At 40.4% G+C, this 26,109-nt stretch overlaps 1 protein-coding gene across 6 annotated transcripts in view; it reads left to right on the top strand.

Annotated features, from left to right (window-relative positions):
• The window catches only part of LOC129775132 (katanin p60 ATPase-containing subunit A-like 1), a 61,922-nt gene that overhangs the window by 26,186 nt on the left and 9,627 nt on the right, over positions 1-26,109 (top strand). Inside the window, exon 1 of one of the 6 annotated variants that reach the window (XM_055779438.1) lies at positions 9,695-10,122. The exons of the other annotated variants lie outside the window; for them this stretch is intronic. Within the exon in view, the coding sequence (XP_055635413.1) occupies positions 9,848-10,122 (275 nt within the window). The 5' untranslated portion in view covers positions 9,695-9,847. Of the gene's footprint in view, positions 1-9,694; positions 10,123-26,109 lie in introns of those variants that run through there. 6 annotated transcript variants of the gene reach the window in all.

The raw sequence follows: 26,109 nt of genomic DNA, 5'->3' as shown, positions 1-26,109 counted from the left end.
GGCACCCCACCATGTTCCGGTTATTGTTTGGAGAAAATTGATTCTTTGCTGGCATTTCTGTTTCAAATACGCAATGTGTATTCCCCAGGTACATTTAGAGTCAAAATATACTCCAAGGTATTTGAAAAACATCGAGTGCTTGATCGTTTTGCCGGATAGGTGAAGCTGGAATTGGGCGGGTTCGTGCTTCCTAGAAAAAACGACCATTTCGGTTTTCTCCGTAGAGAATTCGATACCCAGCTTGAGAGCCCACGTGAACAGATTGTTCAGGGTATCTTGCAAGGATTTTTGCAGAACGGCGGGATTAGTACCCGTGATGGAAATAACTCCATCGTCTGCAAGTTGTCTCAGCGTGCAGTCTCTAGTTAGACAATCATCTATATCATTGACGTAAAAACTGTACAAGAGGGGGCTTATGCAGGAGCCTTGTGGTAGGCCCATAAAACTGTATCGAGAAGATTTCAAGCTGCCATGATTGAAAAACATGTGCTTTTCTGACAGTAAATTGTACAGGAAATTATTCAGAATTGGTGAAAGTCCACGATTATGAAGTTTATCTGAGAGAATTTCCATGGAAACTGAATCAAATGCCCCTTTGATATCGAGAAAAACGGAAGCCATTTGTTCTTTGCGAGCAAATGCGATTTGGATTTCAGAAGATAGCAGCGCGAGACAATCATTTGTCCCTCTACCTCGGCGGAAGCCAAACTGCGTTTTTGACAGCAAATTGTTCGTTTCGACCCACTTGTCCAAACGAAGTAGAATCATTTTCTCTAACAATTTACGAATACAGGATAACATTGCAATCGGCCTATACGAGTTGTGATCGCTAGCCGGCTTGTTGGGTTTCCGTATGGCTATCACTCTCACTTGTCTCCAGTCATGCGGGACAATATTCAGCTCCAGAAACTTGTTGAACAAGTTCAGCAAACGCTGTTTTGCCAAGTCGGGAAGATTCTTCAACAAGTTGAATTTAATCTTGTCCGACCCCGGAGCTGAATTGTTACATGAGAGGAGGGCAATTGAGAATTCCACCATCGAAAAATTCTCATAGTCGCATTGGAGTGGAATGTCGCGTACGACGCTTTGTGCAGGAACGGAATCGGGACAAACCTTTCTTGCAAATTTGAAAATCCAACGGTCAGAGTATTCCTCACTTTCATTTGTATGGTTCCAGCCACGCATTCTCCTAGCCGTATTCCAAAGAGTGCTCATAGCGGTCTCCCTTGACAAACCATTGACGAACTTTCGCCAATATCCACGCTTTTTTGCTTTAATCAGACCTTTTAGTTTGGCTTCTAGAGCTTGGTGCTTTCGAAACCATTCCACTAGTCCAGTTTTCCGGAATTTTTTGAAAGCGGATGATTTTTCAAGGTAGACCTTTGAACACTCCTTGTCCCACCAAAGTGATGGAGGACGACGTCGTAAAGTGGTAGCAGGAACACGTTTCTTTTGAGCTTGAAGTGCGCTTTCGTAAATCAAACTCGATATAAAATTATACTCTTCGAGTGGAGGAAGTTCATGCATTGAAACAGGTGCTTCAGATATTATTTCTGCAAATTTTCTCCAGTCAATATTTTTCGTGAGGTCATACGCAATATCGACTGACTCACGAGAACCTGATTTATTGGCGATCGATAAAATTATTGGCAGGTGGTCACTACCGTGGGGATCTTGGATTACCTTCCACGTGCAATCCAGGGATAACGAAGAAGAGCAAAGTGATATGTCTAGCATGCTTGCCCGTGCAGGAGGGTTGGCTATTCTAGTTGCTTCCCCAGTATTCAAAACTGTCAATTTGAAGTTGTCACACAGATCATAAATCAAAGTGGCACGGTTGTCATCGTAGAGTGAACCCCATGCTGTTCCATGGGAGTTGAGGTCACCTAAGATTAGCCGCGGCTCCGGCAGTGCCTCGATGATATCAAAAAACTGATGGCGGCCAACCATAGTTCTTGGAGGAATATATATCGAGGCAATGCAGAGGTCTTTGCCATTGATTTGTGTCTAGCAAGCGACAACTTCAATGCCTGTCATCGATGGGAGAGTGACTCTATAGAAGGAGTGGCATTTTTTGATCCCCAATAGTACGCCACCAAACGAGTCATTTCGATCGAGGCGAATAATGTTGAAATCGTGGAAATTCAGTTCGTCGGCTGAAGAAAGTCATGTTTCACAGAGGGAAAACACATCACAGTTAGAACTATGAATTAAAAATTTAAATTGATCTAGTTTAGGGATGATGCTTCTGCAATTCCACTGTATTACAGTGGTCAAATCCTTGACCTCTTGCACTGAATCAGGCATCGAGGGAAATGAACGCTGCTAAAAAACCACATTTTTCTTTCAAAAATGTTCTCACAATCGGAAGCAAACATAATACTATGCTTTTAAGAGGGTCATTTATATTTAAAGCATTTAAAATATTGTCCACCAGGTCAGAAAGCGCAAGCAAGCCAGATTGTGGCTGTTGCCTCGACCGCGAAAAAGGAACAGACGTGTTGGGCTCTGCTCCGGGAAGTGCTGAGGACCCCTGGTGCGTAGAAGAACTGCTTAAACCAGGAGGTACTTGCTTCGGTCTATTTTCAGCACGTTCGATACGAGGTTTCATTCCAACTTGGGAAGTTTCGGTCTTCTTTCTGGGGAGTGATGGAAAAGAAGTAATTTTTCTTTTCCTAATGGCACCCTGCGATGTACCGGAACTTACTGCATTGGGAGCGTCTGCAACAGGCTCGTCGTTCTGCAGAATGGAGTAGGGATTGTCCTGAGTCGTTGGGGCGGAACTCTTAAGCATTTCTGCATAAGTCCGCTTGGAACGTTCCTTTAAGGAACGCTTGAGTTTTTCCCCTCGTTGTATGTACACCGGGCATTGAGAAAGATCATGGGGGGCCCCGTCGCAATGAAGACACTTGCGCTCTTTTGCGCAAGAAGTCCCATCATGACTCTCTCCACAATCTGCGCAACGTTGTTTATTGCAACAATAGGCGGCCGTGTGACCGAGTTGCATACATTTGTTGCATTTCATTACCCGGGGTACAAACAACCGAACAGGTAAACGAAGAGCACCTATTGCAACGTAGTTTGGAAGAGCGGAACCCTCAAATGTCACTCGAAAAGAGTTTGTCCGATTGAGAACTCGTTTGTCATTTTTAAGTGACACAGACTTCAGTCGATCGCATTCAAGAATCTTCACACTTTTAAGTGAGGAATTCTTGAAGCGACCGACACCATCGAGTATCTCTTTTCGAGTCAAACCCTTTTCGTTTATTACACCGTCTATTTCAACGTTGCAACAGGGTACGTATACGCGATACTCAATCGCAAAGAGATCACAGCGCGTTATTGCATTCGCTTGGGTCCTGCTAGAGACGACAACTCGTAATTTGTCTGGCCCCATCCGAGTAATTTCAGTAACTTTGGAAAATTTCTGCGTTAGTTCTTTTGAGATGCGAATGACATTAAGAGGTTTTGATTTTCGTCTAAAGTATACAATGAATGGACCTTTGAATCCCTCCGGGTATTCCTTTAGACGAAAATCATGTTTTTCATCAATTTCCTCATCTTCAGAACTTTCTACTTCATACACAGAATTTTCCTCCTCAACGTCTGCTTCATCCTCCTGCTCTTCAGGAGGTGGGTCAGCATCAGAAACATTCAATGACGTGGATGGGGGATCCTCCCCACCCTCAGCCATAATAATGAATTAGTCACCTGTTCGATGTGAACAGTGTAGAATAATAATAAAAAATGGAAAAAAATAAATGAGTAAATAAATTATATTTGTATTCAAGGTATATATAAATTATATTTATTTCAATTTTTTATTGTATAAAATTCAAAAATGAAAAAAAGTTTCAACAAAAGTTCAACAGTAATGCAAGAAAGATGTACACCCCTAATGCCAACGCTTGCCGATTTGGTAAATACAATGTTGGACAATGGTGTAAATCGTACACAGGAGGTTGAAGGAATGATATATGGAACAATAGAAAAATAAACTTCTACTTGCCGCTGCTGTGTAGCGTGTGATGAATGTGTGTTGATCTGAACTGGATCCTCAGCGTCTCGATCGTGCACCACTTTTAATTGAGCTCGCTTCACTCGCAAGCACTGATGAAAAAAAGCACAATATAGATCTGCGTGAAAAAAAACACCGTTATCGGATCGATTCTCAAACTTGTCCGATCAGCTCGCGAGTTCTCGAACGAATCAAACATGAGATTCGTTTGTTATCACGATGTTATCACATAGAATTTTTACACTTATTAGAATTTAAACAGAGATAAACACGATTAATTATTAATTACTACGCGGACGGTAAACAATTATGTGCCAACCAAGAAAACGACAGTGTTGTCAAAAAAAGCAAGTTCAGTACGGCTGAGCAATTCATTTGCGAATGGGGCACCGGAATCAGCACCAGTGGAGGCCACAGTACAACAACCCCTTGAGTCAGAAGATCCACAGCCAGATCAACAGCTACTACGTGATCTGGTCTTCCATTACGACGAGGCGATCTCACAGTTTCGCGACACAATCCCATTGTCGCGCCCCAGGATCCCGAAGTTGCAGCATTCTCGCAGGCTGACAAGTACAGTAAAGCTCATGAACGAGCACGTTCTTCCGCTGCACTTGGTTGATGCTGAGAACATGGAGAAGCTGCAACTGAAAGTTTATTGTGCTGCTGTGGCGACCGCTAAATGTTTAGGATACCGTATAAGGCCAAGAGGCGAAATGCTCCAACAACTCCGTGAAAGCGAGCTCACCAGCTGACGGAAAAACTCGACACACTAGTACAGCAATTGAGCGTCCTTACAAAACGGCTGAAACGATATTCTGACTCTGCAAAGCGCCAGGAACAAAATCGGACTTTCAGGAATAACGAGAAAGCGTTCTACGACCACATTAGCGACGAGAAGCCCGACTACCGCAAAGGTTTGCCAGATATTAGCGATGTGACGAACTTTTGAGCTGGTATTTGGGAGACCCCAGCACAACATCGCGAAGGGCAAATGTGGTTAAGACGGGAGGAGGAGAGTTGTGGTGAAATTGGAGAGATGCCAGCTATCATCATCGGAGAAAACGATGCTCAAAACTTCTGGCACAAGAAGCTAACCGTCGCACATCCAAAGATAGCTGAATGCTTCAACAAGGTACTACGTGACCCACACAACCTCCCGGAATTCGCCACCCGTGGCGTCACCTTCCTTCTCCCAAAAGACAGCAACACATTCAACCCATCAAAGTACAGACCGATAACGTGCCTATTGAGTCTGTACAAAATACTGAGCAGCATCATAACCGCCAAAGTTTCTGTCCACTGTGAACAACATCACATCATCGCAGAAGATCAGAAAGGATGTAAGATAAATACGCAAGGCTGCAAAGACCAGGCCATCATCGACGCAGCCATAGTCGGCCAGGCGGTCTATAGCCAGCGGAACTTAAGTATGGTCTATATAGACTATAGGAACGCTTATGACTCCATACCTCACTCGTTTCTCGTCCGGGTATTGGAGCTCTACAAAATTGATCCCGCTGTCGTTAGATTCCTGCAGCATGCGATGAGGCAGTCGAGTACGTCTCTGCGCCTCAGTGATGGGGAAAATGTGTTGCAGTCATGAACGCTGCAGATAAAGAGAGGGATATTCCAAGGCGACTCTTTTAGCCCGCTTTGGTTTTGTCTGGCACGCTCAATAGTAACGGTCATGGCTATAAAAAAAGGTATGGCGACGGCGTCCACGAAGAAGTTACCCATACCTTTTACATGGACGATCTCAAGGTCTACGCTGATTTACGTCAGCGTCTAGGTGTAGCTATCCGGGTTGTCGAAGATATAAGCAGGTACATCTACATGGAGTTCGGCCTCGACAAGTGCCGCTGTGTTGTAGCAACCCTAGTCAGTGAGCGATATCGATACTGACTAGCGGTCAATAGGTAGTGGAATAGGCGCACCAACACAAATACGCAAGATGTCAACAACTCTCATGCTATAACCGCACTTGGCCCAACTGTCGTGTGAAGAGCGAAAGAGCAGAAGGCGGGAGAAAGCTTTGAGGTGGGAGTTAGATGGCGTCGAGTAAGAGTACGAGAGATCACGGTACGAGAGCTTTCATTCGGATCGGCCGGGATGAGTCGAAAAGATATGAGGAGGACAGTCGAAAAAAAACTTGCGTAACGGAAGGATATTGTCGTTTGGACGAGTGGATTAGTTTTGTTGTGGATTTGGCGATCAAACCAATCGCGGGAAAGTAGATATTTTGGAGCTTGTTAGCGGATGTTCACGAATTGATTTGGATGTGACATCTCGTATGTGCGTGTGAAAGCAGAGTGCGAGTTTCTGCAAGTTGTTGCGCACCGTTCATCGGGCGCTAAGCTTATTCGCGTTCGTGTGAATGTTAGGGATTTCGTGAAGCCACCCTATGTGCGAGTGAGATTGCCCAAAGGGGCGGTAAGTTAAAAGAAGTATATCCGTGGAATGTGAAGTAAAAGAGTTGTATAGAGAAAGACGAGCAAAAAGAAGAGATACAGTGAAGTGGAACGAGACAATTAAGATACCCACCAGTGGCGGATAAGTGTCGCGACGTCGGCGATTTCAAAGTTCGTGCAACACCGACGGCAGTGACAATCCAGGTGAGTGCGATAGCTTGAGTGAGAGTGAGTGTTTGCGAGCCGTGTGTTGGTGCGCGAGCTTTCGGTTGTTGCTATTTTACTCCGAAAGCTCAAGCCTGATAAATTCGTTGCATGCACATGATCTGCAGTGTTGGCAGTTGCGTTGAATCATTTTCCCTCTTAAGTGGGGAAGTAGGAAAAGATAGAACAGTGTCCATCTGCTGAAAGGGCAGCTTACCGAATACGAGGTCTATGACGGAGAGTTGATAAGAGACATGGTTCGTGGCGAATCCTATAAATATCTTGGATTCCGACAGCTCACCGGAATTCGCCACTCCGACATCAAGATGGAGCTGCGAGACAAGCTCTTGAGTCGAGTAATGTGTCCTGTGGACTTTGCTCAACGCGGAGAACAAGGTACGCGCGATTAACACATTCGCGGTTCCCCTGCTGACCTTCAGTTTTGGTGTAATCAAGTGGAGCAAAACTGACCTAGAATACCTTGAGAGGAGGATGAAGAAAGTATTGAAAGAGGCTGGAATGCACCATCCTCAATCGGCACTGGAGAGAGTATCACTACCACGCAAAGGAGGGGGACTTGGAATAGTCGACATATCTGCACTGTGTGTTGCCCAGGTACAACTGCGCGAGTGCTTCACAGAACGCGCCAACCAAAACGCGCTAAACCGAGCTGTCTGCGTCGCTGAAAAAGGATACAGCGCTCTGCACTTGGCGCAAGCGGAGTACCAACTCAACTGCAATCTGCAGACAGTGGAGGAGAAGATTGCAGCTTGGAAGCAGAAGGCAGTGCATGGTGCCCACCCCCATCAACTGGACTGGCCACACGTCGACAAGGTCGCATCTAATCTGTGTTTAACGCGTGGTGAACTCTCTTCAGTAGTAGAAACCGACATGATAGCCATCCATGACAGGATAATGCCGACGAGAAACTGCAGGCGGTACGTCTGGCATCAAGACGTTGATGATATTTGCCGAATTTGCAATCAACCAGGTGAAAACATGGAAAAACATTATGGGAGCCTGTCCCGTTTTGGCCAACGCAGCCTACACCGAGCGCCACAACAACGTGGCCCGTATTGTTAAACGAGAACTGGCGCTGCAATGTGCTCTACTGGAAGACAACGTACCAAACTACCGGTTCCTGCCTGCACATGTCCTGGAAAATGACCGTTTCAAGCTGTACTGGGATCGCACTTTTCTGGCCGACCTCTCGATCCATCACAACCGCCCAGATATAATGGTTTACGACAAGAGTGACCGCAAAGTCACCATCATCGGTGTCGCTATTCCACTGAACCAAAATCTGGAGGAGACCCACGGATGCAAAATTTATAAGTACCGCCCATTGACCTTGGAACTCAAAGAATTGTGGGGGCTAAGGGAGGTCCCAAGAATTGTTTCAGTCGTTCTCTCTGGAACTGGAACTATCCAGAAGACACTTCTGGCAGCGCTGAAGGTGTTGAACATCGGAACATCCAAAAGTCGGTCATCCTTAGCACCTGTGCGATTGTCCGGCAATTCCTAGGTCAGGACTGAAACAGCACGAGCAGCACAGCAGATACGTACATTCCGCATAGCCTAGTCCCCCTTTGGCATTCAGAAGCCCTGGAGTAGGTATTCTGGCTAGGTTCGACTAGAAGTGATATAAGTCTGCCAAAAAAAAGGTGTGGTTGTGTAGTTAGCTAGCGTAACAGCCTCACAATCCGATCGGCCTGGGTTCAATCCCAGCTGGCGTCGTTGGGATTTTCTGAGGCGAACAATCTCTGGTTACGTCTTCCTTCGGAAAGGAAGTAAAATAAGTTGGCCCGGCTCATGAGTTGTGGAGTCAGATAAATAGGAACAGGTGAAGTAGCCTCCCTGATGTCGGTGATTGGCACTGAAGTGGCGGAAATAGGCCGACAAAAAATTAGCGAAAATAAAAAACGTAAAAACTACATCCAAACACAGAATCACTTATGATTTTAAAGCTTTTGTTTACTTTTTCCACATTTGACAGGCACTTGGGACCGGGGACCGAACCTCTTGTTTCGTTCGCGCCGGTTCCTACGGATCAACAGTGGACTTTTCGTTAGGGGTACCACCACTACGGACTCCATAACAAAGAAAATGATTATTGATGAAGTTTACTGTAGGTCGCTTGGACCGGCGCAAACCTGACGGAAAGTACAGGGCACAAGGTTTACTTTTCCTTATCACTAAACACGGTTCATCAGCGTTTTTCCGTTTTTTAGCTGGAAAATTAAGGAGAAGATATTCGATGAATCAAGGATGTTGTCTGGAATATCATGTTTGAAATTATGTGAAAAATGTAATGTAAATTATTCATATTGAAGAATTATCATTTTTCGCGGAATAAAACAAACACCTTGAGGTTGACCCACAAATCTCAATAATTATCAATTAAATGCAAAGGCCAAAAATGTAACTGTAACCATCGCGAGAGATTGTAGAAGCAGACTATGTTGGTTCTATTTTTCAAATTTTAATAAGGTTAGTCGGTGCCATGTGCTTTCCCTCTTGCCACGATCTGATTATTCTTATATACTTATGCTTACTGCTCGTATGTAAATCTCTTTGAATCACACCTCTCACGTCAGTGTTGTGAGACTAGCGGCTTACTTTCATTCTTTTCTAAACCTTTACTTGCAGTCGTGAAATAATTACCACTCCACGTCCCATTTCAATCTGGTTTGGTTTCATTAGTTTCAACTAAAAACCACACAGAGAATCTCCTCGATAGCTCTTCTGAGTGTGTGTTCGTGTGTGTTGTAGGTGTAGTACACGAGGTCATACGTCTGCTTTACTTTGTAACTTTTTTGGTGGAGGTATCAATGATGAATGCTACCTTTTATTCGTGGTATTTTCGAAAGGACAAATATTTCTATGTTTGAGTGTTGCTGCCTCACTACACTGGGACCAAACAATCAAGAGAGCTATTGACCAGTGGTTGATTCCTTACAACGAAATGTATGCCGAAGGGGGTGGGAGGTTGTTCTGCGCTAGGCTTTTTTTTGACCACGGTGTCGTAGGCGAACGTCCGCCGGTCAGTTTTAGTTAGCCCGCGGTCGTTGAATGTTGTGCCTTCGTAAGGCTACCAATCCGCTCGTAGTTTATTGCTGTTGGAGTATTTCCCCAATAGATTGTGTTAATCTTCTAACAGTGAAAATAACATTGATGAGTTAAGCGTATTGTTTGGGAAGGATAGCTATAATCAATGCTCCAATACGCATCGCGCAATAGTGAGATGAACAGTTACGGCTGCTATAATCAGCAGTTCGAGAGTAACGGAGGAATCACCGGCAGCAATCTGATTGGGAATTATAACAACAGTTCGAACGGGTCGTACAAAATGTCTCGAAATGTATCGAACTCACATCCTGCCTTGGAACGATCGGATGTTCACGTGGAATATGAGATGGCTGTCCCGATTCACAGCATCGAATCCATACGGCATACGCCATACCACTCGCTCTGGAATTTACACGAATGGTAAGGAAAAAGTTGGAAATTTCCCACAACATAATCATACATTTGTATCCTCGAAGGGATAGAAGCTACTTTATATTCAAATCGATATCAACTCAGGCGGTGCTCACTTTTCTGAAGTGCCTAGAAGAGGTGAAATGAACTTTTTCCGTGGATAATCCACCTAAAAGTAAACTCTCATTCTGAGCGGGTCAATTATGGAGGCGAACGGTTAACGTTTTTAATACTTGAGGAGACGATTGGTGTTGATTGTAATATTCTCGTTGAACACACGTTCTGGAGTTTTTATTCGGATGATTTGCACCAGATAATCGTACTGGATTAAAGAGTTAGGAAGGAAAAGGAAAAGGAGGAAAGTTTAACGATGAGAAATAATGGAGAAGTTCACCAACACACACACATCCGGTTGGGGCTAGCGCAATGTAATGACCGAAGGCACGCTAGAATGTTTTCAACTCGAAACGGTGCGGCAGAGCAGTGTATTCGTCAACGATTTTCCCTTTCTTCTAAGCGTGGCCGAGAAGTTTGATGACCCCTGAGTGTTAGTGGACGACTGAATATCGTGGAGGATATTTATGATATGGTGCTGCATGTGTGCTTTGTGAAACCCCCAAATTGGTTCCTTTTGTTTCAATTTTCTTACCCCCATGAAGAGCCCGCGGGGAATGAGTTATGCTTCACGTTAAACTGATTGAAGTGCTGTGATGTTGGAACACTTAAATCAGAGAAGCGGATAATGTGGGGATAATGGTAGAAGATTCATAACATCACATATAATAATCTGTGCGTGCTTCATTTTTCACCGCTAACAGATTACATTTCGAGAAAGTGAGCGCAGACAATATTTCATTTTACTAGTACTAGAAAAAAGGTCACTAACGGTCGAATCCAACGATACAATCGTATACAATTTGTGACTTGATGAATTTCCTTATCCCTAGTTTTTTTGCTACTGAAGAAAACAAAAAGAAATGAAAAAGCTGCTGGAAGATCTTAAAATTCATCTCAAGTAGGAAGCAGAATTCTGAGTTTAAAAATTGTATCCACTTTTCGGGACTGGATCACTAGCTCAAGAATATTAAAACGAATCTTTCTTTTGTATTTCTAAATACATTCTTGTTAAGGGCTTTTATCTCTATACATTTCATGCAGTGATTTTCAATATTTTTATACCTTTCTTGTACATTGCTGTGACTGTGTGTGTATGTGATTACACATACCCTTATTTGATCCCTTATAAGCGTGGATCCAATCTTGTTTAAATTTGTTTAAATTTTGTTAAAAAATATTAAACTTGCAACAAAAATGGAATAGATCTTGTCTAGTCGCATAGGAATATCGAACGAAGACTAAAAACATGTGTACTTTAAAAATCATAACTCAAAAACGAAAAAGAAAACATCTTTGATTTTGGATAATGTTATGTAAAAAAATCTCAGCTTTCAGCTTATAGCGCCCTTGGTTCAGAACCCAGGTAAACTATGAAAAACAGATACCATCAATAATCACGATAACGAAATCGATTTTTTTCGCAAGTGTAATATTTTTCTAAAGCTCATCGGTTTCAATTTGATATATGGATCATCTGAATCGATTCAGCAGTTCAAAAGTTATGAATTTTTGAGAATAGGAAAATAGGGGAAAAATGACATTCCGAACCATCGATCAACTTTGAAAAATTATAACTTAAAAAAGAAAAAGAACACATATCTGATTTTGAGTTTTTTTTGTTAAAAAATCCTCGGCTTTAAAGTGAAAATAAAGAAAGATGGCGCCCTTGGTCCCGAAACCATGTGAACTATAAAAAAAAAACAGATACAATCAATAATTAATAAAAAATGATACATAGTTTATTCCCAGGCATTAATATTACAGTTTTTCAAAAATCCCTGCAATTCGTTGTTGCACCTCACTCCTCAAATTCTTTTTATCGAAAGTAGGATAAACTACCAAATAAATTCTATTTAAAAAAATAACATACAAATCTTGTTGGGGTTTCATAATGCGCTTTATTTTTCATAGTTCAATGTAACAGATATACGTTAGCAGGTATAATTGTAAGACCATTGTTTCACTCTTCCTTACTACCAAAGGGCTCGAACTTTTATTCGTACACGTCCAACATCTTTTGTACGTCCCTTGTTGTTTGGTGACCAAATTCCATTCCCGCTTAAAATCCTCCAGTTCAATTGTAGTTCCACCCCTATTCTGCATGTGCTTCACAATTGACCAGTATTGTATCTGTTTGGGAACCACTGCAAAGTCATTTTCACAGTTTCACAGTTTGAGTAGTGGCAGCCTGTACCTTGGAACTTCTCCATCGAGCCCCGTTCTTCGCTTTTTTGGACGTAGAATTGCAAAACATTAGCCTTTTTCGCAACTTCCCAGGGTGACAGCTCCAGTTCCGCATAAAAATACCCACTACTTTCACATGTGTTTTGGGATCCGCTGGTTTTGCCAGTCTGTCACGTCCAGATTTCCGGGCGATGGCCAGGCTTTTAGGGAACGTCACACACCGTAGATTTAGGAATTTTCAAAAGTTTCGAGCGGGCAGCCAGGCATTGTCGTTTCGTGTGTGCAGGAGCGAATTACGACACGCATGCAGCTCCGGTGAAGCCTCGATTTAAACAAATAAAAATATTCTGTAAATAGTGAAATTTAGAAACAAATTTATAGAGGTTTGTGTTTAAGACGCGCTCGAAATGTTGACGTAGGACTAGTAAAATTGTTTCAGTCAATTCGCTTGATGGAACTTCGGATACCATTTCAGAAAGAAATATATATAAAGAAAATATTCTACACAAGTAACTAGGTATTCTTCAGTTTTCTTACATTGATATGAAAAATGTATATACAAAGGACCCAGAAAAGCTTCCCTACAGAAATAACCACAGGATACGAAGCGGTATAAATATAAATAAAATTGAAAGTTTAATGTTGCTTGTATTATACAACAAGGAGAATTACAATGAAGTTGGGGGATTTTTTAACCATTGTTTGAATATTGAGTCAATACTGGAAAACACGCAGCACACTACATGTTTCTAGAGTTGCCTCGGTTGCCAATTTTCGCACAACGTAAACCAACCAGAACCAACAGGTGCCCAACATAGCAAAATGTAACATCACAAGAATGTCCTTTATGAGAAAACTTTCCTCGTTTCTCGATCAAAACCATTAAAGTTGAGAGATTATTGCATCGCAACGGGATCGATCTATATGTATGCAGATAGAAATGACGATTTATCGTAGCCTTCGGGGTATGAATAAAGAGTGACACACGACATAATCAACGTAAAGCCAACGTAAACAAACGTAACATAAAATATTCTCACATAGAAATCGTATGGTCGAGTGGATGATGTCCACAGTTCGAAGGGACACGAAGCGCTTATGGTGACACGACACAAGTAGAACAAGCGATGTTCGCTGCTTTGATAGTTGAACGGAACTAAAAATCTGCGGTAGCCAACTGCAGTATTTATATATTTTTGTTGTTTATACTTTCATCGCTAAGTTCTTCTCTTCTTCTTCTTCTTCTTCTTATTCTTCTAAAATGGAACTTGCGTTCCTAGAGGAACTTCGTCGTCTCAACGTGGTATTACTTGCGTCATTTTGACGTAGGACTACGTCTAACCGGAAGATATAGGGGGTGAAATGGAAATCTAGGTACTGAACAAGTAGGAAAAAATGCAAGATTTGGAACGCTTATAACTCGAGCATTTCTCAATAGATCGCAAAAGTTTTTGCTTCAATTGATAGGAAATATATCTACGCATCTATCATAACGAATAACATTTCATTTTTCCTGAGATAAATAATTGAATAATTGTGAAATATCAAGCATTGTCCAAATGCACTATGTGCCAATTTTTGATTGGTCCATTTTGTGCTCCTCAAATCGTACCGACCAAAACGGGCAACCAGAGCAGCAGCGAAATAGAATGAAGCACGATTGGAAAGGAAAAAGAAAAAAAATGAACGAAACATTGGTCGCAGTCTCACACATGCGTAATTCTCGAACCAGCCAGTCAGCTTAAAAATCCCCGCTCCTCTGCCGTAACGATCATTCTCATTCAAACCGTACACCACATCAGTTCGCATCACAACACATCAACAAACCAACCCAAGCAGCCATGTCTGGAAATGGCAAAGGAGGAAAAGTGAAGGGAAAGGCAAAATCCCGCTCGAACCGTGTTGGTGTGGAGTTCCCTGCAAGGGTAGCTAGGCCGAGCGCGTTAGTACCAGTGCATCAGTCCACCTAGCCGGCGTTATATAGTTTCGGCCGCCGAAGTGATCGAGTTAGCTGGCAAAGCTGCTCGCGACGATGAGAAAACCTGCATTCGGAACAGAACACCTTCGGTTCGGTGGACATCAAGACAACAGGCAGTTGCAGCGAGTGGTGAGTGGCAAACGCTATCGCAATACGGCAGCTGGTAGCAGAAGAAAAAAGTTTGTTCGTTATACAATCTGCTCTGGTGGCAAATCCAGAACAAGGCGGCATCGAGGGTGTTCGGAATGGTTTTTTTTTCAAAACCACGAGTACTAAATTTTCTAAATTGGAACCATTCCATTAAACACGGCGCTTATCAGGGCCATTAAACCATTCAAAAAAGAGTTTATGAAATACAGTTCATTGCTTTCTAAAATAATATCCAAAATAATAATAAAACACAAATTGATTTTTGCATAATTTGTTTGCCAGGATATGATGAGTATGTGAATTTGGCAGTTGTTCTGAGCTTATTGATGGTTGGGAACTTTCCCGATTATTCAATTTTAACCAATTCTTAAATTGTTTCCAGATTGAAAGTACAGTAATTTATATTTAGCTCGACATTTAGCTAACTGGACGGACCAGTAATGCGACATATTTAGTTGTACATTTTTGTAAACATAGAGTTCGGGGTCCAAATTATGACCCCACATTGAAAGTCGACACTGTACCACTGTCATCGGAAATGTTCAATTACAGGTTAAAATCGCCTCAAATGCGACACTGAGCGGTGCTTCGGCACGTCGCGTTAAATGTAATTTACTGTACAATATGTCACAAGCTGGATGGGAAGAAATTTTCCAACTGTGAAAGCTGTGGCGAGTGGCAAAGGCAATAGCTAAACAGGAAGGTTTAACCGAACAAGATGGGGATATCGAGTGATAACAAAAACACAACACCAAAGGTTCTTTTCAGAACCACCAACATGTTCATAAAGAGCAAACAGTAAACTAATCCATTTTTCAGGTGGATAAGTAGGTATTCACGTAGGAGAAGAAAATAAAACAATATATTTAAAATATATATTAAACAAAAGCTGTCCCCTTTGTATAGTCCTACGTCACTCCGGTTATGTCCCCGACATTACCCACCCGTCTTTTTTATTAGTACTTAGTTGAGATTTCTATGCCAAATAACACGCCTTGAATGCATTCTGAGTGGCAAGCTCTAGAATACGCGTGATCACAGTGCAAGTCGGAGGAAATTTCTTTGACGAAAAATTCCCCCGACCAGAACGGGAATCGAACCCGAACACCCGGCATGTTAGTTATGACGCTAACCACTCGGCCAAGGGAGCACATATCGATAAGTTACTTGCTCGTTATTGACTGCATGGATAGGCAGATCGTGATGCACAAAAAAAACTATAAAAAATAATGTGAATACTATATTTTTTTAAATTAATATATATTACGGATGGTTTTTACTACTGTTTCTTATCAAACTCATATTATATGATATTGGCATGCATTATTGTTGTCAGTTCGTCTTTAAATTTAAAAAAAATGCATAAAAATAAAAATAAAAATGAAGTTGTAACCATAGTTTGACCTTCCCTTAATAATTTATTCGTAAGTTGGGCCCCGCAAAAAAAGAACCATATCGCGCTGGACAACGAACGTGTAAAACTGCTTTCCGCTTCCAACATTATTTGTACACTATTTACATATTGCTCCATACCACTCTATGACCAGTTCCAATGAAAATGTCGCTTTTCGAATCAAAGATACAGCTAGCCTGCCAAACCCGATATATCATGACGAACTTAAACAGTTTCATGTGCTTAAAAATTCTGTCACCTCCCCTATTCCGGTCGCCGCATGAAACTCCTGCAACATATTTGACGCATTGCTCCTCTTTTTTGGATGCAATTTTAGTAACGCGTGTCAAATGTAAAAAAAAGTTACATACTTGACATGAACTCATTGTAACCTTTGCTTGTGCGAAAACATTGATTGATTTCGGCACTTTTAACGATTTCACTAACTCGAAGAATGATTTTTTAAATGTATGGTTGAAAGCAATGTCTCAAGTTTAAGCTGACCAAATTTCGATACAACACCCATTAGGAGAAAAAGCACAATCTTTTGTATCGGACTAATATGGCACGAAAAATTGCGCATAGACAGTGAAATTGAGAAGTTGGATTGATTTGTGCACCCTCAGCCTATAATCATATAGAGTAGTGCGGGACAAAATTGGTCTTTTGTAGCAAACGAACATAAAAAATCGACAACAGTGCATTCGTTTGATACATTATTACACATGCTGCTCACACATATAAACATGATACATTTCATGAAAGTGTCAAAAAGTTATGAGGTAAAAGAGTTTTGCGATGTTTTGATCCTTTTTTTTCTCAATTTTGGGGATGAGGATTTACTTACCTAAAATAACTGGAAAGTTCGAAACTACACCGTCAAGGAAACCTTCATTCTATAGTAGATGATAGTGCGTATTCGTTTTTGTGAAGATGTTCAAGAGATTTAAAAAAAAAATCGATTAGTTCAGAAAATGCTTGTGGGGCAAAGTACGCACCAGCATTTTTCTCTAAAAAAATAAAATGTTTTTAACCAAATTTTTTAACGGGATCCACAAGAAGAAAACTGATTTGAAGAAATGCACTCCAGAAATTCTGTCGGGCCGATAGAGGCTTCGGGAGGGAGTCTAGAAGCGTCGAATTGCGGCAGACCTCGGTATTTCTGAATCGGCTCTGAGAAAGAGGCTCATATCAGTATGTGATTTATAATTTGAATCTTCTTTGATTGACATTTCTACTTTAGCTGGGATGTGCCAGCAAGCACCTGAGGGGGCACCAGTGAGCAGTCTGAGGATCTAGCAAACCATTGTAGAGCACTGGACAAAGCTTTCCATGGTATGACTCTCAAAGATTTGAGGCACCTGTCGCTTGATTTTGCGGAAGCCACAACCTCCAGCACGAATTCAACCAAGTTGCAAAACTGGCAGGAAAGGATTGGGCTTCTAGCTTCATGAGGAACCGTCGTCTGTCTCTTCGAACCCCAAAACAGCACAACTAAGCAACAGCGCTCCAAGGCAAAGCGCCGGAATCCTCAAAACCTAAATCCAAGATGAGGAAGAAAAATAAACAATTGCTTCAAAATAATTCAAAATGAATTTCAAATGAAAATTGTTTTTATTTTCATCATGCATTCAATTCAATAACGGTTAAGTTTCGTTTATGTTTATGTTTATGTTTTCACATTGAAATCCAAATAAATGTTGTATTTTTTTTCACCAATGAGTTTCAAATAAATCAAGTGAAGGTAACTATGAATTTATAAACTTGATCTATGAGAATAAAAATGATTTGGTGTCTGTTCCTCGCGATTTAACTCAAGAACGGAGCAACGGATTCAAAAAAGTCAGTATCAGGATTGATGCGTCTCATTCTATATCAGGTTTATATGTCAAAAAAGTAATTATACACCGTGAGTATAGATACGTAAAGAAAAATAATTCCTGTGGGCACTTGAGTGTTCGAAATGATTTATATCAATATATCAATTGTGGGTGGGACGAAGTTCGCCGGGTCAGCTAGTTTGTTAATGAATAGAATTCTGTTTCAAATATTGGACATTTTTAGGTATCTTATATTGTTCGTCTCCAACCTCCCAAAAATTTCCACGAGGTACACCCAAAGTTAATTTTTAGCACATGTTCTGGCATCCCGATTTATTACATTAAATGAGATGAAAGATAACATGAAATGTTCTACTCCCCAATCCATGTATATCATTTGTATAATATATATGCTAGAGTAAACATGAGCGAGCGAATCAGGAGACACATTTAAATGAAAGCATATGAAAGCTTGTCGTATAGTTTGCCAAATACACGGCCCAGACAGAGAAAGATATATTCTCGTTCATGTTCTTCTTTATCGTCTTAGAAAACACCATCCAACTTCATTTTATGATGAGGTGTAATATTATCACGCTCCTTCATAATAGCGTTGGCAGCTGTATGGATAGCGTGGGCATTCCAGCCGGTCTTGGTTCGATCCCCATTGACGTCGTATGGACTTTTTTTTTTGCACAATCCAAAATGAAAAGAGAAAAGAAAACAGAAAAAGATGTCTGCTCGCATACATACAAACCATTTTTAAGTTTTCAAAATAGCTCATTATTTGCGCATTTGACTCTCATGCACAGAAAATGGCATCTGTTCTGCCAAAGATGAATTTTTTTCTGCCAACGCTAGTTTGGGTGTATGTTCGACCATAACACCCACTCATCTCCACCCATACAACACCACATCATACAACACCCCCCTCCTCCCCACTGGATGGTGCCTACACACTCTAGTAATGATGCTTCCCCCGCTGGTAATGATAAAGCATTTATTTTTGTTACAAGTTACCTCAGAAGTACAATTCAATAAGTGCGCTCTTTTACTCCGTACGGTGCGCACTTGTCATTTTTTATTAAAATAGGTTTTTGTCCAACTACAAACAAAACTCGAGAAATCATTGTACTACGTTTCGATGGTAATATATATAGTAACAATTTGGTCAGCAAACTGAATTTTATTTGCCTTTATTTCAATAGTTATTGGACGACGACAATTAGGTGCGCACCTTTGCCCCGCACTACTCTTCCTCTCTATTTCATTCCAATGTAACTCTTCTCTTATAAATGATTTCCACGGTTTCTTTTTATACTCGTGTGATTTTTTATTAAAACTGAAAACAATGGTACGTCCATCTCATTTCCATCGACGGCCATCGAGAAATGTGTCCCTCCGCATTGCCGTATTGATTGATATTCAACGTATTTCAATCAGGTCTACAACTCTTAATTTGTGTTGTACTCACAATCAATGCATTATCCTTCTTTTTTATGTACTGGCTATCAATCAATGTAACTCATTTATATCACCCTAAAAAATGCTGTCCTTTGACTGACTAACTTTGACTGACTGGTTCTGGTATGTGCTTGTATTACGTGCCACGGGAATTTGTTTGATAACGTCCCACAACACGCCAAATGATCAGTTTGATGTTTGCCTGATTTCAACACCCACACAAACGCTAGACAGCGGTCCTGCACAGGACATTGACTCGTCAAGATAATGCGGGAAGCCTTTCACTGCAGTTCATTCCACCGCTCAATTATTTAGTGTGGAAGAAAATACTTTTGCGATTGGGGTAAGTAGTGGAGGAAATAATAAATAAGTAATACTGAAATATAGGCCACAACCTGTTCAGGTTGCATTTCCACCAAGGCTTCGACCGAGTGCAGCAGATTTGAGCTACGACAAATTTCTGTCGCGTTTCCGACTCGTAGTCGCCCTCTCTCTCCTCCTAGGAGTTTTTAGACCAAGGAGTTTCGCGTGCATGGTTTTTGCCAATTGAGGGTGAGGGTTCGACGGTCAAAGAGGTGGCGTCACCAGCAGTTAGAAAATTACGGGGTTCTATTTATAAATGGAATGTTACCAGGCCTGTTCAGACGATACTAATGAACGCCGAAGGTATTGTCACGCGTAGGGCAAACAAAATAAAATATCGATTACCGTCCATGATTTTCCTAGGTGGAAGTAAGGGTGTATTTACACCTACTCAATTGGCCAATGAATCATGGAATAAATCTCTAAATTACAAACGTTTGATTCTTAGCTATTGAGTAAAATATACCTGATCTTATATTGACAATAACCTTCATATAAATTGATTGTTTTACTTTTTTTGCGGCATATTGACGTTCGATCTCCGACTTAGTTTCTAATACTTTGGTACTGCTGGCTTGAATCTATCTTTTGATAATAATTTTTTCGACTAAAATTTTCTTCCATTCCTAATTGAGTTCACATTATGATATAATATTACGTTCCGAGTGTTTAACCTAAGGTTCTACATTTGTTATGATTGTTCATCCACAGCTGATGTGGAGAGCCTTTTATTATGTTTTTTAAGCGAATCTAATCTTACGACTCACTGGGATGTGTAATTGACATGTTTTGTAGAGAATATACTGAAGAAATTCAGCGAGTTGCATGCCATATAAAAATTGATATAAAAATATAAAAATCGATTTTTTCCCTTTCATCGATTCTTAATGCACTCGACAAATAATATAGGAACAAAGTACGACATCAACATTTAATTTATTTTGAAAACACTGTAACTTCGTAGAAAAATAAACGTTTTTTCTAACTAATATTAATTTTATTTAATTATTCGTATCAGAGATTACAATTACAGCCCTAATCATGCCTCATTACTGAACTAAACAAAACTATCCTTGAATACAGAAAAATGGAGGGTTGAGCCTAAGACATAACCGCATAGTTGATGTTCGATTAAGTTACGATATTTGTAGCATATTGATTTTGAATGCTCTCCTACTATCACTTTCTCTATTTGATTACCGCTTATAGATGCGAGGCATTCCTTAGGGTACTCATACAGTGATTGACCGAAGCCAAATCTATGATATTTTTTGACAGATAAAATTTGATAAGCGTATGCTAATCAAATATATTTGAAACAAACATGACATGCAGATATTCAGTTATTGAATGTCTAATTTTTTCCGATCGTCAAACTTGTTATTATATGGTTACGTTACGATAAATATTTCAGTCAATTTTTCCGTATGTTCGATGTTTGACATTGTTTGCTACTGGTGATAATTGAAGAGTGCCAATCAAAATAGTGTTTGCACAAAATTTAAACCAATATTTGTCCTCCGGACAAACGGTTTACGGGAACCTTTAGAAATAGAATAATCAAACTATTCAAATTTGAAAAACAAAAAAAAGTAGAGGATTGTGTCCAGGACACGAGCATATACTAGGACTTATTCGATACGCTTGTTTATCACTTCGAAACACTTTAGTAGAAAGATTTAGTGGAACTAAAAAGTTATAGTTATAAAAAGTGTAGAATTAACTGAGGACGGTTTATTCATGATTCATTCATTCCTCCGCGAGAATTATACACAAGCTGGCAACGCAACGAACATGTATCACATGCTTTGTTCTTTTTCTCGGTGTTATAGCTATAACATGCCCACGGCCACAGGCGATTATAAGGTTGTTCCGTCACCACTACTATGCCACAGTTTATTATTATTATAATCATTTATTGGAAGGGAATGCTCACAAAGTGGGCGCAAAACCTCATCTTCCAGGTATCAACAGACTACATAAAATCCTACATTTACTTAAGGGGGTGATACTCTACGAAAAAAAAGAAAAAAAAGACTGGTCTAAAATATTCTCAGGGATGTATAAATTTAATCTTTAATCTTATCCTCAACTAAACGCGAAAACCATTAAAAAAGAATACAAAAACAATCAAGTAAATAAAAGAATACCGTAAAACAAATTCTTGAGGCTAACACGGGACACATTGAAATCGAAACAACTATAACACTTGTTGAACGCCTTGCACATGCCGGTTATCGGCTCATTTGCACCGTAGTTCGTACGAAAGACTGGGACGTTTGAAAAATGATAAGAACGTATATTCACGCGTCTGATGTTGATGTTTAACTGTTGCAACAGTGCACCACAATCAATATCAGACCGCAACAGATCAACAATAAATACTGATTTTGAAACGTCACGGCGAACGCTTAGTAACTGTAGGTCCATTATGATGTATCAGCATTTATAATCTGAAAGAATGAGCCGATCCCTCCAAAGTAACCAACGAAGAGCAAATCGTACGAATTTCCGTTGGATGGATTCGATGCGATTCACACCGTTACTGTAGAAAGGAGTCCATACTACAGTCAACCCTCCTATAACGCGGTGAGTGCGTACCGCGTTATATGGAAGCCGCGCTATAAGAAACTCGGATTTTATATACAAACCAGGCTAATTCGTAGCGCGTTGTATGGAAACCATCTACCGTGTTGTATGGTATCCGCGCTATAAGAAACTCAGAATGAGTACAAATCACATCATTCATACCGCGTAGTATGGAGACCAATGAGAGATCATAAAGCGAGTAAAATTCGATAAGTGTATTGATTCTTCGGCCCAATAAACGAACTTTTTTATTTGTTAAATTGTACACTTATGTTATTATTTCCACTGTAGATGTCCCAGGCGAAAAAATTGCTGGATAAATTTGCTGTCTAATGGTATATATTATAACAGATATCGTAAGAACGATTTAGCGTAATATGCATTTGAAAACTCTTAGACAAACATTACATTTTTCGTTGAGTGACCCAAATCAAAGACGTGGTCCTACGTCAAAACTAAACTAAAAATTTTCATTTAAATGTTAAAATTTCAAAACTGCATTCGGGTGTTCTTCTCTGATAAAAGTGGATCCCTACCTAGATGGGGACTACGGACGTTGATGATGCTGAAGTTAAAGAAGTGGCTTCGCATACTCAATCTGCATATTATTCCTGTAACCATTTTAAAGTATACTGATTTTTTGAAAACAAAACACAATACGCTTGTGCACATTTGTGAACTCTACAACAGTTCATATTGCAAACGTTTATCTTCGAATAAAGTACTAGTAGCAGCTGAATACTACTTAAATAATGAGAGAGTGCAGAATTCATTCAAACTCTTGTGATCATCCTTTCTCTTTAACATTTCAGATAAACCCCCTTCCGCTTTCTGCCGTACTGTTTCCTACCGCTCCTCTAACCCTGCTCAATAACCAAACGGGCGCACATTTTTCCATAGATCTGCCTTAAGCTCATCAAGTAGTTTGATAGGTTTGGTAATGACAGCTAATTTTGATTATCTTAAATGTATATATAAACATATCCAGTTAAAATCATGCATTGGTTGCACGAAAAGAACTGATGGGACGTTGTTGAACTGAAACCGCGCTATAAGAGTACCGCGTTATAGGAGGGCTGTCGCAATTTCATCGATGCCTAATATGGAAACCGCGTTCTGAGAGTACCGCGTTATAGGAGGGTTGACTGTACCGAGCAGTATTCCAGTGTTGAGCGAACCAAAGATGAGCAGAGAGCTTTCAGACAAAAAACATACATTCCTGAATTCTTTGGCGAACCGAAATATGAAACCGAGTTGACTTGACGTAATCAACCTGATCCATAATGGTTAGTTACGAATCAAGTACGACGCCCAAGTCTTTGATGTTTGACTCGTGATTGAGATTATGATCCGTCAGGCAATATGCGAAACAGATTGGTGATTTTTTCCTGCAAAACGTGACAACTGCACATTTTGAGGCGTTTAGCACCATTCTGTTCTTGTGACACCAATCAGCGAAAACGGTCAACTGATGCTGCAGAAATGAAGCGTCACTTCGGTCCTTTATAACAGAATACAGTTTGTAATCCCGGCTTCATGCAACAAATAGAAAAATGAACTGCCATACTTCGACTGGTAAGTTTGAGCGAACCCAATTAAGCACAGAACCGTGGAAGCAAGTAACTCTAATTTGGCAATCGCAATATAATGATTAATTTTATCAAACGCAATCGACAGGTCGGTGTAAATAGCGTCGACTTGATGTCCCTTTACCATCTCGCGTATGATTGTAGAGGTGTATTGTACGAGATTTGTAGCAGTAGATCTCTTCGGCATAAACCTACTCAGATGCAATGTACACCCAAACTAGCGTTGTCAGAAAGAAAAATTTCATTTTCGACAGAAAACATGTCGTTTCATGCCTTGAAGCGTCAAATAGGCAAATAACGTAATATGTCCCCCAACGCTTTAAAATGTTTGTATGTATGGAAGCAGACATCTCTTTCTTTCTTCTTTTTTCATCTTTTTTGGGATTGCACCCAAAAAAAAGTCCAAACGACGACAACGGGAATCGAACCAGGGGCGGCTGGATTGCAAGACTATTTTACACGATCACGCTATGCACATAGCTAATGATGCTGTTGGGGAGGAGCGTGATAATATAACTTCTCATTACAAATTGAAGTTGGAAAGTGTTTTCTAATTTTACTCCTAGCAAACACTTTCCAGCATAAAGGAGATCTATGTCCATCTCGGTCTGGGTCGTGTCCAAGTAATGCGTGCTTATTTGAAACGTGTCTCTTGTTTCGCTCGCTCGTATTAATCTTTTATTGCCGTACCACATTTATATATATAAAAATGCATTTCTGTCTGTCTGTCTGTCTATCTGTCTGTCTGTCTGTGTGATTCTTATGGACTCGGAAACTACTGAACCGATCAACATGAAAATTGGTATGTAGGGGTATGTAGGGGTATACAAATTAAACACAAATTTCTACATTACTCGGGAATTAATCAAGCAAATGAAACCAAATTAGGCATATTGAGGTTTTAGGATGCAATAAATTTTTCTATGATGTTTAGACTATCCACCCCCCTCTCTAAGGGGAGGCTGCCATACAAATGGAACACAAATTTCTGCATTACTCGAGAATTAATCAAGCAAATGAAACCAAATTGGGCATATTGATGTTTTAGGGTGCAATGGTGGTTAGACTCTCCACTCCCCTCTCTAAGGGGGGGGGCTGCCATACAAATAAAACACAAATTTCTGCATAACTCGAGAACTAATCAAGCACAATTTGGGATGTGAGGGTTTTTGGGTATGAGAAATGTTTCTATAATGGTATGACCCCTCACTCCTCTGGAATGGAGAGGGGGTCCCATAAAAATATCACACATATTGCAACAAAAAAATATTCCAACCAAACATGACAATTGAAAGTTTTCGGAAAACTCTGAAGGGAAGGAAGGGAAAATTTGGAAAATTAAATTCCCATATGTTCTACAATTACATAGTGACAAGTGCTGTTAGTCCATTTGATGTTTGCGCTAGCGAAATTGATCTTTGTTCGAAACTGGAAATGGATTTTAATGTGATGAAACGCACTCCTATATCTTCTTCTATCTATACCAAAAAAAGGATCGCCGGATGTGTTGATAAGAGCAGAACTCGAGGAAGGAATTGTCCACTTTAGGGCTGTCTTTATTCTATCATATTTTATGTATAAAACATTTATTCCGTGTAACGGAGAAACATGTTATTTGCAAGTGGTTGAAAAATCTTGAACTAGAATTGTGTCTGAAAATAATCTGATATTATAATGATGAGTTTTGTTAGAAATACTAGGAATTTAAAAAGGTAAATTCAACGGGGTCGAATAGAAGATCAATCAATGAACAGTTCTGCGATTGGACCCATGAACTTGCTCATAGTAAGAAAACGTGAGTGTTTGAAGGTATTGATAACAAAAAATAAATTTTAGGCGGGACGAAGTTTGCCGGGTCAGCTTGTATATTATACAATAGCTTACCAGTATTTGTGAGTCATGGCATTTTCTGTCATTTTTACGCTCATTTAATGTAATAAATCGGGATGACAAAACATGAGCTAAAAATCAATTTTGGGTGTAGCTGGAACAATTGTACTTCAAATATTCCAGTACCTACAGTTCAAATAGTTTAGACGAGAACTTCCAGAACCTGGGGAAATTCCAGAATTCAACGAGAGGTTGAAGATGGATGCTAATGGTGCGAACAAACTTCAATGCAGTTCTCAATAACGAGCGAAGGTATTCCGTCTGGACCAACGGAGACAGAATTCTTGAGACGGAGGCTAGCTTTCCGTACGGCGTCCCCAGAAATTGACGGATGCAACCTAATGGCACGATGTATAGGAACTTTGTTAGCGACAGCTGAAATATGGTCTCTAGACAAATGTTCGTTGACGAAAACACTGCTGAACTACGACCGGAACAGACCGTATCCGTTGCCTCTTG

This window comes from Toxorhynchites rutilus, chromosome 3 (genome assembly GCF_029784135.1).
Source record: "Toxorhynchites rutilus septentrionalis strain SRP chromosome 3, ASM2978413v1, whole genome shotgun sequence".
Classification (NCBI taxonomy): Eukaryota; Metazoa; Arthropoda; class Insecta; order Diptera; family Culicidae; genus Toxorhynchites; species Toxorhynchites rutilus.
The sequence above is the reverse complement of the archived record's forward strand: the minus strand, read 5'-3'. Positions and strand labels throughout refer to the sequence as shown.